The sequence below is a fragment of the Peromyscus leucopus genome, chromosome 6 (genome assembly GCF_004664715.2).
Source record: "Peromyscus leucopus breed LL Stock chromosome 6, UCI_PerLeu_2.1, whole genome shotgun sequence".
NCBI lineage: Eukaryota > Metazoa > Chordata > Mammalia > Rodentia > Cricetidae > Peromyscus > Peromyscus leucopus.
The window spans coordinates 45350961-45368730 of record NC_051068.1 but is presented as its reverse complement, the minus strand read 5'-3'; the positions used below and the strand labels follow the sequence as shown (position 1 = coordinate 45368730).

The following is a 17770-nucleotide window of genomic DNA, read 5'->3' as shown; positions in this document are numbered from 1 at the left end:
TGGTGACAAACAATATAAAATTGCAGATAATTTAAGCTTACTCCAAAAATATGTGCTAGACTCAGTTCAGAAATTTAAGACATCCAAATATGCCTATGAAAAGCTTAGAAAGTCTGCTCACCTGTGAAAATTGTAAGGGGAAACCAGGTCAAACAGCTTTCTGTTACAGCAAATGCCCAAGACAGTCAACTCATAAAGGGAAAAGTTCTACTTTTGACTCGCAGTTTCAGAGTTCCAAGCCATGCTGGCTCCATCTCACTGTATTTGGGCCTTTGGTGAGAAAGTGCATCACAGTGGGGATGTGTGACTAACAAGACTGTCCTCTTCATGGCCAGGGAAGAAAAAAGAGAACAGAGAAGAGACTTGCAATGGCATGCTTCAGTGGCCCAAAGACCCGTCACTGGACTCTACCTCTTAAAGTCCCTTGAGAGGCCTTCATTATTTCTGCCTGAAGGGCATCCCCAGACCCCTATACTGGAGTAACAGGCAGTTGTGAGCAATAATGTGGGAATTGAACCTGGGTCCCCTGGAAGAGGAGAGATTGCTCTTAAGAATGAGTCATCTCTCCAGCCCCAAGAACATGAGTTATTTAATTTCATTTTGAAACAGAGTCTCCCTATGTAGTCCTGGCTGTCCTGGAACTCACTCTGTAGATCAGGCTGGCCTCAAACACACAGAAATCTGTCTGCCTCTGCCTCCTGAGTGCTGGGGTTAAAGGTGTGCCCCACCATAACCCGACAAGAATATGATTGTTGATATGAAAATGCTTGTGATGCTCCCACTATGTTAAGATTCAGTTTCTGTATTTCAGGTCGACCCTCAAGAGGGATGTGAAGTGAACTTGGTGTTTAGCACAGAGCGCTACAACCCTGAGGAGGTAAGCTGCCATAATTAGTGATGTAACCTAGTAGCAAAGTCAATACATACAGTCTTTAATGGAAAAAGTGAGAATCTTAATAGGAGACTGGGTACCTACAACAGTAGTGAGGAAAGACCGGCAGACAGCAAGTGATCTTACCTTCAGGACAGTAGGGGAGAGCTTATTGAGCATGCTGTAAGATGGCAGCAGGCTGGGCAGTAACCAGCATCTAGCCTGCATGGAAGGCAGGATGGTTGCTGAGACTGCATTGGGGAATTTCTTTTACAGTTATGTAGATTTTTTTTTTTTTAAGATTTATTTATGTATTATGTATCAGTTTTGCTGCATGTGTCCTTCAGCAGAAGGACCAGATCTCATTACAGATGGTTGTGAGCACCATTGTTGCTGTAATTGAACTCAGGAACTCTGGAAGAGCAGTCGGTGCTCTTAACCAATGAGCCATATCTCTTTTTTCTTAAGCCAATATGTTCAATTTTCATTTAAAATATTTTAATCTATTCTTTGAAAGTTCTATACCTGCATACAATGTAGCTTGAGCTTTCCCACCCCCTTGTGCCTTTCTCCAATTCCTCAACACCCACCAACCTATCTCCCTCCAGACTTCATGTCCGTGATTATCACTATTGTAATTATTATGGTTAGCACACAAAGTCTAATCAGTAGCGACCACGTACAGATGTGTGTGGCCATCCACTGGGGCATGGGCAACCTATCAGTGGTCACATCCCCAAAGAGAAGTGTGGTGGTATTGTGCTCCCCAAAATATTGTGTACGCTAATAAACTTATCTGGGGTCAGAGACAGAACAGCCACAATATTAAATATAGAAGTTAGGCAGTGGTAGTACATGCCTTTAATCCTAGCATTCCAGAGGCAGAAATCCATGTGTTCAAGCATACAGCCAAGCATGGTGACTCATGCCTTTAATCTCAGAAAGTGAGCCTTTAATCCAGGGAGTGGTGGTAGAAAGCAGAAAGGTACATAAGGTGTGCTGACCAGAAATTAGAAGCATTTGGCTGGTTAAGCTTTCAGGCTTTTAAGCAGCAATTCTGGATGAGGACTCAGAGACCTCCAGTCTGAGGAGACAAGACCAGCTGAGGATCTAGTGAGGTCAGGTAGCTGTGGCTTGTTCTGGCTCTCTGATATTCCAGTGTTCACCCCAATAGCTGGCCTCAGGTTTGATCTTATTAATAAGAACTTTTAAGGTTCATGCTACAGAGAAGTGTCTCCCTCCTCTAGCAGCCATCAATTGCCAGTAGCTCCTCAGCCAAGGGTGGGGCCTGCTGAGGCTCCAATCCATGGGAGAATCTTAGCTGGCTTGACCCTGTGTAGGTCACCACATCTGCTGTGGGTTGAGTTGATGTGGGCATCAGTCCTGTCATGGAAGGCAGCCTTTTAAAAAATTGTTTTATGTGGATGGGTGTTTTGCCTTGATGTATGTCTGTGCACTGTGTGTGTGCCTGGTGCCCTTGGAAGTTAGAAGCAGACTCTAAAACTGGAGTTACAGACAATTGTGTCATGTGCGTGCTCAGAATCAAAGCTGGGTCCTCTGGAAGAGCAGCCAGTGCTCTCAACGTTGCCCCATCTCTCTAGCATGAAGACCTTTCCATAGGTTTCATCCTCACCTCTGACTCAGATTCTTTTTGTGCACTCTTCTTTGATGTTCTCTGAGACTTGGATGTTGAGGTTGACCAGATGTCCCATCTACTCATCTCTGGCTGAGCACTCATGTTCACTTCTTCCCAGCATTTTGATCAGTCATAAGACTCAATATTAACCACTACTCCCTGAAAAAGAAGTTTCCCTGACCAAGGTGGAAAGTAACGCAAATCTATGGGTATAAACATAAATAGTTAAGAAGGCAATGTGACAGAATGACCATTTATCAAAACAACACCCCTGAGGCCTCTGATTTCCCAAGCCATGGGCTTTTGACAAGGCTTCTAGTAGCAGACATGCAATCAGTCCCATGGAGCAGACCTCGAGTTCTAGCAGAAACTGATTGGTTACCTCCATAAGCTTCATGCCACTATTGCACCCGTGGCTACAGCTTTGCCGGCAGTTCAGTGTTGCATCTTGCAGGCCCCAGTGCTGAATAAGACCATTGATGGCTTTTCTCCCCCAGCAGCTTGTGGAGCACCTTCCAGTGCGATGAAACCCAGCCAGCAGGGAGAGCTTCCTGGTCAGTTTGAGATGGATTTCCTGATGTCTTGCAACCATGGTTGAAGTCTTCAGGAGCAGGGACCTAATATTTAGTTACAGAGTTTTGAGTACCTCTCCTGCCTCCCTGACCAATGACTTGTAGGGAGGTTTACTATGCCCAGCACTTCCATTTTCTTGAAATAACCATTTCTTCTGGGAGATGGTGTTCGAAAGCCATTTCATGGTGTGTAATTCCCGTCACATGAAGACACAGTTCAGATTGGCAGCTGTGCTATTCTGGGAAGTTATTGTGAGCCACTTTGCACGTAATTTCTAATTGTGCGATCTCTGACATGTAAATAAGGGCCCTGCAAATTGGAGGAATTTTGGTTGATCACATATCTGTCCTGGTCAAAGGCTCACGTCACAGATATTGGGCTGCAGAGCTCTGTGGCAGCAGTTGGGAATTCCTGGACCATGCTTGGGGACCCCTTTTTCTGATCTCTCAGTAATGGCTTCAGCAGTTACTAGTTTCCTATGTCTGCATTTAGAACCGTCCACATACCTGCCATTTCCCCCTTCTTCAGGGCCCCCTGGGAGAGAATTTCACAACTCCCTTGGGTGTCCTTCCTCACACTTCATCGTCCTTAGAATGACTCACTGTGAAATGCCAATATGTTCTTTTTCCTGTCAGCTGGTGACATTTCTAGTTGGCAGGCTGGCACAGTACGAGGCCAATTCTGTATCAGGTTAGAGAATCATTTACACAGAGGCATTGCATAAAACACGGAGCAGTGCCCATGCATGCTGCAGGCACTGTCTGCCTCTCTGCCGTCCCCACCATGCAGCCCACGATTTGCTAGGTCGCCTTCACCCCATTTTCGCGAGAGAGTAAGCAGAAATGCTATGTGAAAATTAGAAGAAGATGGACGTCCCTGTGAAGGGTCTGCCCGAGAGGCGGCAACCAGAACATGGGTGGAGAGGCCAGCCCAGATTGTCAGCAGTGGTGGTCTGAGCCTAAGAAGCCTGGAAATTGCAAGCCGCACCCCACATCAAAGTGTGACATGGAGGCAGAGTTTCAGAGGGGAAGGCCTGCATCCCTGGCCTAGTGCCTCTGGAAGAAAGCTGGCCAGGATTCAGAAGCAAGTTCTAGCACAATACACGCAGGCAGACCTTGCTTATTAACTGCAGAATTAATTTTTCTGAATGTACTGGAAAGATGCCTGTGATTTCTAGCTTTGCAAACGGCAAACATTGAAGCTAAAAGAGAACGATGACTGGGCTTTTCTGACCAACAACACTCCTCTGGATGTGATGGGCCGGTACTCTAAGAGTGCAGCCAGCTAACTGGAGTGAAGGTCAGTCTTTCATCTTCACAGCACAGCACAGCAAAGCTGTCTGATGGGAGGCACATGGAGAGGACATAAATATCTAGCTCTCTTCCTCTTCCCAGGAAAGGGCTAACATCAAAGGAGGGAGGGGTGGGCCTTCTCTGATAGCTTGAAGAGCCTTTCAATTTTTCTGTGCTGCACCACTAATTAGCATATGAGTTAGTGCACTCCGGAAACCCCTCCTCCCATCAGGAATAGACTCTCCTAGAGAAAAGTTACCCAATGGAAAGTTTGTTTCGGTTCTAGAAGCCGGCTTATTTTGAAGACCCAACTTTGATTATAATTTCTTTCACAGTGGACCTTTTGAGTTTATTTCTGGTTCTTGCTTCAAAACCAGGATGCCATTTAAATCACTAAAAAGAAACGAAGGGACAGGCAGTGGTGGCGCACAACTTTAATCCCAGCACTCGGGAGGCAGAGGCAGGTAGATCTCTGTGAGTTCGAGACTATCCTGGTCTAGTTCCAAGACAGGCTCCAAAGCTACACAGAGAAAACCCTGTCTTGAAAAAAAAGGGGGAAGGGGTTAGAGAAATGAAGGTTATTGCTTCAACTATTCTACCAGCCATGTTCTGATAGGACACCCTGACTAGGAGCCCATGGCTTGGTTTGGGTGGGGCTGCAGCTAGTGAATATGAACTCCTCATTCCAAGTCCAATGCCCATGGTATGAGCCTATGCATTTTGCTAGGGATAGGTCCTTGGCTTTAATGGTCAAGTTAAAGAACCTTGACCAAAATGGGGAAGAATCACTATCCAAGAGCATACACCTGAAGTCTTCGGGTTTGAAATAAGTGGGGGTGGTCACAGGATCCACAGTCTAAGTGCACGCAAGTGTCACTCAGTGGCTGAAGCTGTCCTACCTGGATGATTGGGGTGTTTAATTTGGAAGAGATCTCAGAATAAGGAGGCAGAATTATTATAGCCTAGGTTAGTAGCTGAGCTCAGAGAGGAACCAACTCGAGTCATACGAGCTGAAGACATGAAGTGGGTTCCTTTTTAGAAATTAGCATTTTGGTCTTTAGGAAAGGAGCTAATTCATGCGTGCACATGCTGGTATTTTTGTCAATAGGAACCAGCGTCGTCTTCTGACTCAAGTTAGTAAGCGTAATGTCCAAGTACCATAGTGTTAGTTCCAGACAGAGTGAAGCAGCCACTATCCTGGAAGTGAGAGCCAAGAAGGGCTCAACAGACAACAATGCGATTTCTTCATTCCAAGAGGTCCATCCAGCATCGTTACATAAAGATGAAATCCAAAGGTAAAAAGTTGAAACGACAGCAAGACAGAAGGACTATTCTGTTTCCGTTTCCTTTCTGTTGCTGTGGCAAAATACAGACAAAAGCAACAAGAGACAAAGGATTTGTCTGGCCCACAGTTCCAGGGCACAGTCCATCAGTGGGAAGTCACAGTGCCCCCACCATCAGAAAGCAGTGAGTGATGAGCCTGCCCCCCCCTCAGCTCCCTCTCTCCATTTACATAACCCAGGATCACAGACACCCAACAACAGGTAGCCTGACTAATACAATCAAGACAATCCACCCTGGGCATGCCTAGAGGTCCGTCTCCCAGGTGATTCTGGGTTCTAGCCAGTTTATAGTTCCCACTAACCTCAAGCCACGAGCACAAAAATCACCTTCTCTATAGTTAAATCCCCTCTGTTGATTCCAGCCTGCCAAGCTCAATGGATTCTCAGTCTGGGTTTCTGTGAATTGTAGTGGGCACAGTTGATAAGGAACCTTCTTGGGTAACTTCAAAACTTTTATTGCAGGAAGCTGAGGAACGTTTGGGCAAATGTTCTGCAAGGGTGTTTTTCAAGAATCAAAAACCCAGACCAGCCATTAATGTCACCTGCACAGGACTCATTGAGAAAATGAAGAGACAAGAAAGAGATTATCTGCTTTACAAGCAAGTGAAGCAACTGAAGAGTCCTCTGGACATCGTCAGCATTCCTGGTATGAATCAGTAGCTAGGAGCCCTATATTCAGGAATGCATATAATCACTAGATGTAAAAAGAATGATGATTTACATTTGCATGTCTGGAGAGGTGCTAAAGTTCAGCTATAGATCGGGATGTCTCATTATTTTAACGAGGCTCCCAGGTGTCATTTTCTGTTCATCTGTACAATACACTAAAGCTACCAAAAGCTGAGTCCCTTTAGTTGACCATTTTTGCATCCCAGAATGAGGACACAAGAGCTGACTCTAGGAACAAAAGACAAAAGTCCTTGCAAAGACAATTGTGTAGACTGGAGTACAGATTGCAGGAAAGTCTAGAACCCGAGGTGACACTCGTAGAGTTCTTGTTGATAGCCTTGGGAGGTTTAGCTGACAAGATACTCCATGTCTGTGCTCAGTCCCTCTGGCCCAGGGCTGCCTGAGTGACTGTCTGGGCCATTCTGGGCTGCTGCAGTGGGGTCATGTTTATCTCATTTCAGGTCAGTGGCTAATGGGCAGTGGAGCCGTCTCCAAGAGATGTGCCCTGCCCTCTGCAGTGACTCAGCTGGAGTGGAGAGCAGCCCATTTGTCTTGGCACTCAACAGAGTGTGTGGGCAGCACTAGACATTCAGCACTTACTGGCAAATCCAATTTCCCAAGCCACAAAAGTCATCTCTGGACTTGCACTTGGGCATGAGCTTGACATCTGACCACTCCAGCACCCGCCTCCCCACACGCTCGCTCAGTTTGCTCACTGGCCCAGATACCCTTCGATTCCTCATCAACACCTGCGAACCCCAGGCTCCGTTTCTCAAGGCATCTGCCCCCACTTACTGACACTGACCAAATGCTTGCACTAATATCACAGCAGCCTTGAGTGATTCTCACCTAATGCTTCCTTGACAAGGAAGGTCAAATCTGGAGCCAAAGAACTATGAGAATTCAGAATAGTGTTGGAGATACTCTTGTTACTTGGAATAAGTGAGCTAATGACTAATATTTAAAAATCTACAGTTGCATCGACATCTTGTTTCCCCCTTAGATTTGGAAGTAGGGATCATTTGATGCTTTAAAAAAGATTTATTTTTAATTATGTGTAACTGTGTGTGTGTAGCTGAAATCAAGTAACACAGTGGATGTCTGTAATCAATTGAATTTATAAATTTCTAGAAACAAAAACAAACCAGAGGGCTGACTTTAGATTGAGGCCAACTATGGAGACAGGCTTGGAGTAACCAGTTCAAGTCTTGGCAGTTTCTAGTCAATATTTAGTTAATGCACAGCAATGAACTTTCGTAGTTTAATTAATAAACAAGACAATCTAATCCTAGCTCCCCATTCTCTCTTTAGTTAGTCCTCAAACTTCCCACAGATAAACATCTGTGAGTAGAGGGAAAGGCCGGAGGAGCTTCAGATTATCAGTAACACCCCATGTTGCTAAGTGCACTTATCCGGTCACATGTCCTCACTGCTGACCGTCTTTAGTGTAACTCATTTATCTTTGAGGGTAATGCATTTGGCTATCACAAATCTAAAGCTACAGTAAGATAAGAAAGCGTTGGGGAGCTGAAGGAAGTTTCAGTCACTGGAAAAGAAGGGGGGGGGAGGATGCCAGAACCCTGAGACAGGAGACCAAGGCAGAGACATTCCTGTCACTGTGTGGCTTTGGAGTCCTGCATGACATGTCCCGCAACCCTAAGGATTCAGCTAGCTGCTCACATCAAGGAGAAACTACAAATTCATTCATAAAGTGTTCATACTTCCGCCAAGCAGCAGAACTCGGAAGCTTCTCTACGATAACATGAATACAGTCACAGCTCCCGTTGATAAACGTGTTCTGGCGGGTCGACAACTGGGTTACGGGAGTTAGCTTGAGAAGTCAGTGGAGGACCACAGTGCTCGGCTCTAAGCGTGAAGGCACTTGTATGGGTGGTAACAGAAGAGAACGAGAGACCAAATCCTTAGAGGAATCATGTCACGGCAGCTGACGGCAGAGCAGGAAACCAAGGCCTTCCATCAGCTCTACTCTCAACAAGTTTTCTTCTACAAGCACTTGCCAAGTGCCGGGCCTCCAGTACACCCATTACATCTAATATCGTCTTGCTCTCTAGAACACAGCCACATGCGAGCTCTTGCCTTTCTATAGGCACAGAGCATGCCAGCCTGCGCACGTACAGTGAGACAATTTTATCTTCTGCTCTCCGGAGCATGAGCCATTTGCTTCCTCAAATTCTAATGTTGACTTATTTTGATTTCTATGTGGGGGTGAAGGGTGGGGGACGTGCACATGGAGGCTGGCTTTGTGGAGTCAATTCTCTCCTTCTACCTTTATGTGGGGTCTGAGGATTGAACTCTGGTCTTCCGGCTTGCATGACAAGTTCTCCCCACCCCCGACCACAGCCATCAGGGGATCATCTCTGGATGCTGGATCCCCACAGACCAACCTATAGGATGTATGCTAAAATTTACTTTACCTGAAGAATGTTTCCTAATGAGCTCGCCTTGGAGTACCGCACTGCTGGTGGGCCACGACAGAGGGTGTCTCCACCGAACTGTACGCAATGATGATCCGTGATATTATTTACTAAAGTTTGACTTTCTAAAAGTAATTAACCATAGTATCCCTGTCTCTTGAAGTCGGACATTGAGTGGATTTTAAGGGTTTGCTGAGTAAAAAAAAAATATAAATAAAAGGTTAAAAAACAAACAGCACAGGAAAAATCCATCTGATTTTTTCATGTGTTCAAAAAAGTGACTGGGAAGCTGCCATGTCATTAGTTAGCTTTAAAGGACACAATGGCACTCACTTTCAAGCCAAGTCAGTAGGTAAGGAGATGGGCGGTAGACTTCAACTAATAAATGTCTAGATTAACGTTTATTATCATGGCTGTTTTAGCATACATATATCCATAGTGCTACAAACTGCCATTAAGTCGGTTTATATTTATTTGGTGTATCAAATTCAAGCACATAATCTCCATCTTAACCTCATGTCCAGTTGAAGATACTCCTGTGAGACGATCTAATACTCAATCCCTAATTTCATTACTGAAATTTCTCAGATTTCGTCTTAAAATGCCTTAGTACAAATGTGCTTTTTTCTCCCTCTCAGATAATCATGGACATATTGATCCCTCGCTGAGACCCATCTGGGACCTAGCTTTTCTCGGCAGCTCTTATGTGATGTGGGAGAAGACAACCCAGTTCCTTCACTACTACTTGGCCCAGCTCACCAGTGTGAAGCAGTTGGTAAGAACCTGAAAACTAGCTGGGTCGGCGGAGTCACAATGGACGCCGGGCAGGGCTCCCCGCCTGAACCAGCGGGAACTCTTACCTTCATGGCAGGAGCTTTAACTACATTTCATTCATTCAGCCAATATTTGAGTGGCCGCAATGGCTCAGGTATTGTGTTAGGGCTGGAGGAGGTAGCTGTAAACAAAACCACCTTCGTTGACTTCAATGAGACCCAATTCTAGAAAGAAGCCAGATAGAGTTAACAAACCAACGAATATATATCAAACAGTGGTGGGAAACGCTATGGAAAGAAGAAACCAGGAGGAGGACCCACAGGCTCTTGCTAGACAGCTTACATGGTCAAAGTAAGGCTAATGGAGGTAGAGGTGACATTGGAGCAGAAGCCACAAGGCCCCGAGAGCGAGAGAAGGAGACATGGAACTGGGGCAGCAGGGTGGCCGATGGTCGAGGGAGCTGCAAGGCCCACGGGTCGTGCAGAGTGACCAGAGAGCCTGTGCAGGAAACGAGATGGCACGGCCGGAAGTGGAGGGTATCTGTCAGTCTGGGAGGTCGTTAGCCCAGGCTTGTCTTTATCCTGTTAGGAGGAGAGTGACAGGATGTGATTTTCACAGGGTCTTTCTGGCTCCATTCTGAGACCAGACTACAGTAAAACAAGGGAGGAGCCGGAAGGCATGGTGGAGGCATGGACTAGAGGCAGCAAGGGAGGTGGCGGCGTGTTTGGATTCAGGCGGACTGGCAATACTGCTTAGGGGTGGATGTGAACATTGGAACGTGGTCAGCGCTGAAAGAGGAGTCTCAGGATTGGGGCCTGAACCTGGAAGGCTAGTTTCTATGCACTGATTGGAAAAGACACCATCAAGCAGTTTTAGAGGAGATGGTCTTGGTTTGTGGCGAGAAGACAATATGGATAGTCATCTTGTCACAGAGGTTTGTGTTTAGGAGACAGCGATGGGCTGTAATCAGGCCCACGTGATGGTGTTTAAAGCACTGACCGGGAAGGCTCCCAAGCGGTGGTGTATACAAAGCTGCCGAAGACTGGATCTAGCACTCTTCTAACCTTAGAGCTGACAGTGGACTCCACCTGTAGGGAGGAAGGAGACGACAGCAGCCAGATGACAGTCACAGGTGACAGTAGCCCAGGTGGGAGCCTCTGAGCTCTCTGCTCTGTCCTCCCAGGGAAGAAGCAGAGCCATGAGCCAGGGGTGACCATGAGCGGATGTGTTGGGGATGAGGTGGCCTCACATGAATGTGAGTGACCTGTGCAGGGGGTTTGTCACTCTTTGCAGGGGGAAACAGGTGAGTGGCTGCCTTCCACTGGGGTTGGGATTCTTCCCAGGTACATGTGATGCAGGGAGAGAGGGGCTTCTCCAGAGTGAAAGCTGAACCAACTGTAAGTACTAACTAACAGGAAACACGTTCACGCTTTACCCGCGGATGGACCTTCTGTGTCTTCTGAGGAACTTGCCAAACATTTAGTATTTTTAATGCCAATAATAATTTAGTCTGCTTTCCATAGACCATTGGAAAACAGACATCAAATAGAACCTAGCTTTTTTTTTTTTTCCTTCACTGATCTTTGTATAGAGTGTCTTTTAACAGGAATTACCCTAAATTGATTGTTGCTAGGTAACCAACCAGTCAGGGTATGGTCCAGTGTGTTTTGTTACATCTCCCTCCCTCCTCCTAACAGGGCAACGGAGCTGATAAAGCCAAGACAGCTCAGAGCAGGAAGTGTTGGGGGGCTTCTCACACCCCCCCCAACCTTTCTGGGTGGGAATTATTATCTCAATACTCCGGGTTAAACTTACCTGCTAATGCAAGAACATAAGGAGATGCAAACTTATAAACTCCCAGCCCCCAAAGAACAAGAGCCAACAGGAAAGTGGGCAAAGAAAGGAAAGGCTGAAATACATTCATAAAATAAGACCTGTCATCCAGCCGCAGTCATTTCTTCAGAACCAAAGGATAAATGGCATCCCCAACACTACAGACTGTGCCGAGGACAGGTGACTGTATCAGCAAAGAAAAATGGGGATAAAGACTTCTAGGGTACCCCCAGCCTTTCACATGAATTGACCAAAGTAAAACTGTGTATTAATCTCATTCTAATACACCAGTACCAGATCTTGTAGTCACTCTAAAATATCTGTCTACCAGTGGTCACCACTCAGTGGTGCAGGTTTATCTCAGCTTAAGGTTCTCACTAGCCCAAGACACATTGCAGAATTACCTTGCCGGCCAGATCTATTCTGCTGACAAGTCTCTTTTCGATAACTTATGTTAATACTTTAAGCCTCCTTACTTTATTAAAACCACACTGGTTCTATTAGGGCTTAGTCTCTCCCTTAGGAGATGCAGGAGACCTGGGTGGTAGGTCACAAAAAAATGGGATCAAACAAGGCTTCCTTCCCCATGGTTTCCAGGAAGATTAAAGTTCTAAGTTACAAAAATAAAAATAATAAATCATCATCAATCTGGAATATAAGCACTTGGCATTTGTAATGATTTGAATAGATGCCCAAGAGGTTATTTCTGAATAATATTAAAAATAATGACTTCTTGGCAGGGCTTGACGCGGTGAGGGCAGACTGTGAGGTATAACTGTTTACCTCTGCAGTTCTGTACCAAGCTGTGCTTTGGGCCCTTCCTCCTGAAGGAAATACAAGCCCGGGGGGTTATAATTCAACCTACACACTTAACCTGTGTAATGTCTTTCTTTTTGTCACAACTGGGGAATGATCTATAGCTTCACGTGTGCAAGGCAGGCACTCTACCACTAAACTACACACAATCTGAGCCCTGCTCCGTGGGTGGTCTGAGCAAAATCATTTATTAAAAGAAACTGGTGTTCCACTGCTGATGTCCAGCCCAGCCCCTTTTTACCTAAAACTTGAAAACTACCATAATTTCATTTTTTAAAAAATTGCTGCTTTGAAAGCCAGGCATGGTAGCACTTGCCTGTAATCTCAGCACTTAGGAGGTGGAAGTTCAAGACCTGCCTCCCGCTCCAGAGTTCCAGGCCATGGTGGACTATATAAGACCTCTCAAAAATATACACATTAAAAAATAAGCCATTTCCAAAAGCAGAGTAAGAAAGCACTGCCTTGAAAAGATGTCTGTAAGTAAAAACAATTCAAAACATTTAAGACTGCATTATAAAGCCAGGCCTTGGGAAACAGTAGAAGTGGCATTGAAGTCTGTGGCCGTCAACAGGGGTCCACTGGTGAGCAACAACTTGGGAAAGGTCAGCATTCCCTTGCAAGGTAAAGTCACCAAAATGAAGGCCAGGCAAGGCCAAACACACACCTCCAAATGAATACCAGACTGACAGAGGTGTCCCCTTGCATCTGTGGGGGACTTAGAAGCCCCCCACATTCTCTCGCATACTTATCTCTGGGTTGCCTACCTGCAATGCAAAGGCTGTATCCACTGTGGTACTCTGATTTGTTGGGAACAGCAATGGAAACTGCCCAGACATTCAGAACTTAGAGTTTCCGTTCTTAGTTGGTTGCACACATGGCTACAGAGCCCACAGATTCAGAAGGGTAACTGGGAGAGGAAGTGCTGGTAACTAATTCTCTTAAGAAAGACAGTTTCCCCCGGTGCATTTCCATTGTGTGGCTTGTGCCTCAGATGTTTGCATACTCCTGTGTGTGCTGCCAGGCCAGAGAGAAACCTACCCAATAATGCAAGGAAGTCACCATACAAGGACAGTCCGCTTCTGATTCATCCACCTCTTTCGCATCTTCTCCAGCCCCCTTCTCACTGACTGTACATGGCTTGTGAAAATCTCCATCCAAATAAGAAAAGCAAGGACAAAGCCCAAATCAAGTTCCTTTTCATTGTTTTTTTTTTTTCCTGGCTCTTTCATATTCTTTAGTAGTTTTACTAAAAACTTGGTAGAAGACTAAAGTTATATTCCAAAGACTGAAGGTTTTAAAAATAACCCTATTTTTATTATTAAAGAGAAAAATCATCTTGATATATAAAACTAAGAAATATGAAAAAGGAACTAGGCAATTGACTTATTAAAGTGAATAGAAAACAAGTAAATAAAGGGTGTGGGGACCAATGCCCACCTACCAGAACATACCTAACATACTGGTTTTAGCACAGTGGTTAGCGGCATCATGGGAGCACTTTAATGCAGCATGTATGGTGTGGTGGCCCAGGGTCAGACCTAGGTTTTAATCCTGCAAACAGGAGAATCACATGAGAAAATGTATCAATTGCCAAGAGTAACATCTGGCCCATGGCAGGCACCGTAGAAATACTGTGCTTTTCCCTTGTCTGTCAGAGAGGAGCAGGGAGGCACACATAGAGTACCTAGATCACTGAGGTTGCCAGGAGATTCTCCTTATCCTCACAGACTTCAGCCTTCTACAAAAACCATCAATGCCAGAGGGAAAAAGTTTTAAGGACAGTCAACCAGACTACCATAGAACTGAATGAAAAACCTAACCAGAATCCACGACTTTGCTAGCTTGACCCGGAACACCACCAGGGTGTTTAGCAGCAGAGTTAAGTCACCACCCCCGGGAACACACAACACAGCCTCGCAAACCCCGAGCTTACAAAACCCACGGTGCCTGTTATGCTAACTCTGTCTTCCCTCCCCAGAAAACTGACGCTGACGGCATCGACTTTGATTTTACTGTTCTGCTGCATGAATTCTCAACACAGGTAAAAAAAAAAAAAAAAAAAAAAAAAAGCCACGTGTGTGTCAAACTGTTCATATTCCAAGTGTTTCAAGTTATAACATTTAGAGCTCTATTTCCTAGGAAATCATCCCCTGTCGGATTCACTTGTTCTGGTACCCTGGCAAACCACTGAAAGTACAGTACCACTGTCAGGAGCTGCAGAGCCCAGAAGAAGCCTCTGGAATGGAGGAAGCATCAGCCATGGCACCAACAGAGCTCAGTAATTTCTAAAGAGAAAAGAGCGATCCGCTTCTATCATATTCCAAACAGAGTGACTCCACAGGCCTACTTCATCACTCCTGCATGAAAGCAGGGGCTCCCAGCAACTTAGACAGGCCTGCGGTTACAGGCAAGTGTTTCCCCCCAGATCAGCCTCGGTGTTTAACTCCGAGAGCCAGTGCACACATGTAGCTATCTGCCCAGGGCTTAGCGGTCAGAGCACATTGCTAAGACTTTGTGCAGGTGGATCAACAATTGCTTTGGGGAAAAGGTTTCATCTCTGAATTTGTGTTTTTCATAATTTTAGACATAGTATAGCTATTTTATGTTGCTAAATTGCTCCTACTTATTACGTCAACAAACAGTTTTGTCAACGAAAGTAAATTGCGGGGAAATATTAACTGCGAATTTCAGGCAAGCATTCCTTTTTAACTTTGAAATAAATGTTTGCATTTCTAAATAACAAAATGTGTTTGTAAGCTTTTGTATGCACAGCAAAATGTAGGCTCACCTAGAACGACATCAAGTCCCACTACTGCCTGATTCAAATCTTACAAACACCACGCCATCTCACATGATAAAGCTGCAGACACACAGCGAAAGAAACACTGATCTAGCTCAGAGCATACCAAAATATACTTATTTCTTTATTCACCAGGACAACTCAGATCCAGTGTTGGTGTAAGTAATCAATAAAAGCCAACATAATATGTAATAATCAAATTCAGCAAAGGACCTCCTCAAGGCAGGAAGAATTGATCCAGGAAATGTCATCATCTGCCTCTCACAATTATTAAAATTTAATGGAACACTTATGTCACTGTCCTAAACTCTTGAGCCAGGTTCCTTGGCCGGTAACTGATTAGGGGACATCAGCTTCAAAAAAAAAAAAAAGGCATGCAGAGGCACCCACATGACGGGTGAGGTTATGTCCCCATAGAGGCTGGAAATGCAGTCAACGCACCTAACCACCCAGCCCGACAACACACAGACTTTGCTGTTACCCTGGTGCTCATGTGGCTGCAGAACTGTGTCCTGCTGCTACTGTCCCAAACTTCCAGAGTCTCATACAGTCTATTCCTTAGCTAAGGCCCAAACTGTCCATATGGTTTTCCAGAAAGAATGCCATTTCGAGTCACTGTCCAATTAACTACTAAAAATGGAGTTATAGTCTCTACTTAGATAACAGGAAAGTTTGCACTGCAGAGGAAGGTTTTAGGCAGGGACACTTAACAAAATAGCCAGAAGCAGATCTGATTGTGTGTGTGTGTGTGTGTGTGTGTGTGTGTGTGTGTGTGTTTCTGTTTTAAACCCCAAACTGTTGCATTTACGTCTCCACTCCTTGTAACAAGTCCTAAATCCTCTGCATAAGCTCTGAAGGGAATCAGCAGCTCTCCTCCTATGCAATAATGAAGACAAAGTACTTTTTCTAAACACCCAAGAAGCAATACGTAATGATTGCACTGAGCCAAAATCAAGCCAACAGATAAAAGTTTCTAACTGAAGTTCCCTGAAGAATCCTTCAAAAGAGATCCCACGAGCGCTGCATAGATTATAACACATTGCTGTCCTGTGATCTCTATCCATTCTTTACTATGCTTCTAAATGGTATCTCAGCTTTCTCCAAGATCTTACTTCAAAAGATTTCTCATTACGCTTACAAGTGACCATACTTCAGCCAATGAACAACAAACAACGTGAGTCTTAAACTGACTGATTTTGCTATAGAGGGTGAAGAGGGATTGTATGCAGAAGTCTCAAAGTTAAAACAACTAGATGTTTCTCAGTGTCTTCATCAGAACATCTTTTCTATCATGAACTCTGAGATTGTGAGCTTGATTTAATTAACATTGATTTCCCTGGCTAACAACAGAGCAAGTACTTCATTTGCCTTAGCATAAAATGAAGAACTGAATTCCCCAAGCCCTCTTTCCACTAGCGGTATAAATTCCGAGTCACCGAGTCAATGGCAGTTACATTTACCATCACATTCACCTAACTTCCCGGGAACTCTTCAGATACATCAGAAGCAGTACCAGGATTTTGTCTGCCGTTTCATTCTCTTTTACTCAGTTTCAATTTTTCCTACTTGAATGGTGGTTTGAATGAGAATGGCCACTATAGGCTCCAGGCTTGGTCACCAGGGAGTGGTACTATTTGAAAGGATTAGGTGTGCCTTGGAGGAAGTGTGTCACTGGAGGTGGGCTTTGAGGTTTCAAGGGCCCAAGCCAGGCCCAGTGTCTCTCTCTTCCTGCTGCCTTCAGATGCAGATGTAGAACCCTCAGCTACTTATCCACCATCTTGTTTGTCTATGTGCTACCATGCTCTCCGCCATGATGATAATGGACCAAACCACTGAAAACTGTAAGCCAGCCTCCAATTAAATGATTTATTTTATGAGTTGCTGTGGTCATGGTGTCTCTTCACAGGAATAGAACATTGACTAAGACAGTTTGTTTGAAGGTCAGTTGAAATGTCTATATTTGGACTTGAATGTTAGTCCTTCAAGACCTTATAGTTTATCACACTGACTTTTCTCAGTTTAGAAAATTCTGTCAGCTCTGTGACCTTTCCTAGTTTTCAAAACACAAGTCTCAGCCACCATGTTCCCTAGCCTACATATGAATGGGTAACTGACTAGAACGTTCTCTAGCAGTACAAGTAGGTTTCTTCCGTGAGGCACTGCTAAGTTAGCTAAAGACTTCACATTCTCATTCAACAATGTATAGTTTCAACAACGCAAAGAGCTACCTTCTTCAGTGGGATAGTTCCGGCACATCACAACTCACTCCTTCCTGGTGGCTGCCAAATTTAAGACTCATATGTTAAATATTAAAATACAAAAATTCCCAACTTTCAAAACTGATTAAGTTCTGTTGAGTCACAAACTACACAATGAAGCAGGGAGGAAAAGAATAACAGAAAACTGAACTGCATTTGTTTAACGTCAGTTATCAGCTGAAGGAACACGAGCCCAACTGTAATATCTCACAAAGGAATATTGGTATTATACATTAGAATTACAAAAAAAAAAATCTTTAAGTTCATGTCCTAGGCCTTTGTGCAGGTGACATTGCAGTCATTAGCATCAAATGCGTGCTGGAGTCAATTGCACAAGTTCAGAGAGCCCCGGTGTGTAGAGATGGGTCCTCACTTAAGTGAGTCAGGAGGAGGGCAGCCATGCAGCAGCTGCCAATGAGGCCTCTCCCCATCACAAGCTAACACTTGCTTTAAATTAGCTAAACCTACCC

General features: G+C 44.8%; 1 protein-coding gene across 1 annotated transcript in view; it reads left to right on the top strand.

Annotated features, from left to right (window-relative positions):
• Rarres1 (retinoic acid receptor responder 1) overlaps positions 1 to 14987 on the top strand; it is a 32398-nt gene extending 17411 nt beyond the window's left edge. The window contains exons 2-6 of the mRNA XM_028867234.2: positions 812 to 877; positions 6178 to 6361; positions 9458 to 9594; positions 14221 to 14283; positions 14382 to 14987. Coding sequence (XP_028723067.1) covers positions 812 to 877; positions 6178 to 6361; positions 9458 to 9594; positions 14221 to 14283; positions 14382 to 14531 — 600 coding nt within the window. The 3' untranslated portion in view covers positions 14532 to 14987. The remainder of the gene's footprint in view (positions 1 to 811; positions 878 to 6177; positions 6362 to 9457; positions 9595 to 14220; positions 14284 to 14381) is intronic.
• The last annotated feature ends 2783 nt before the right edge of the window (positions 14988 to 17770 follow it).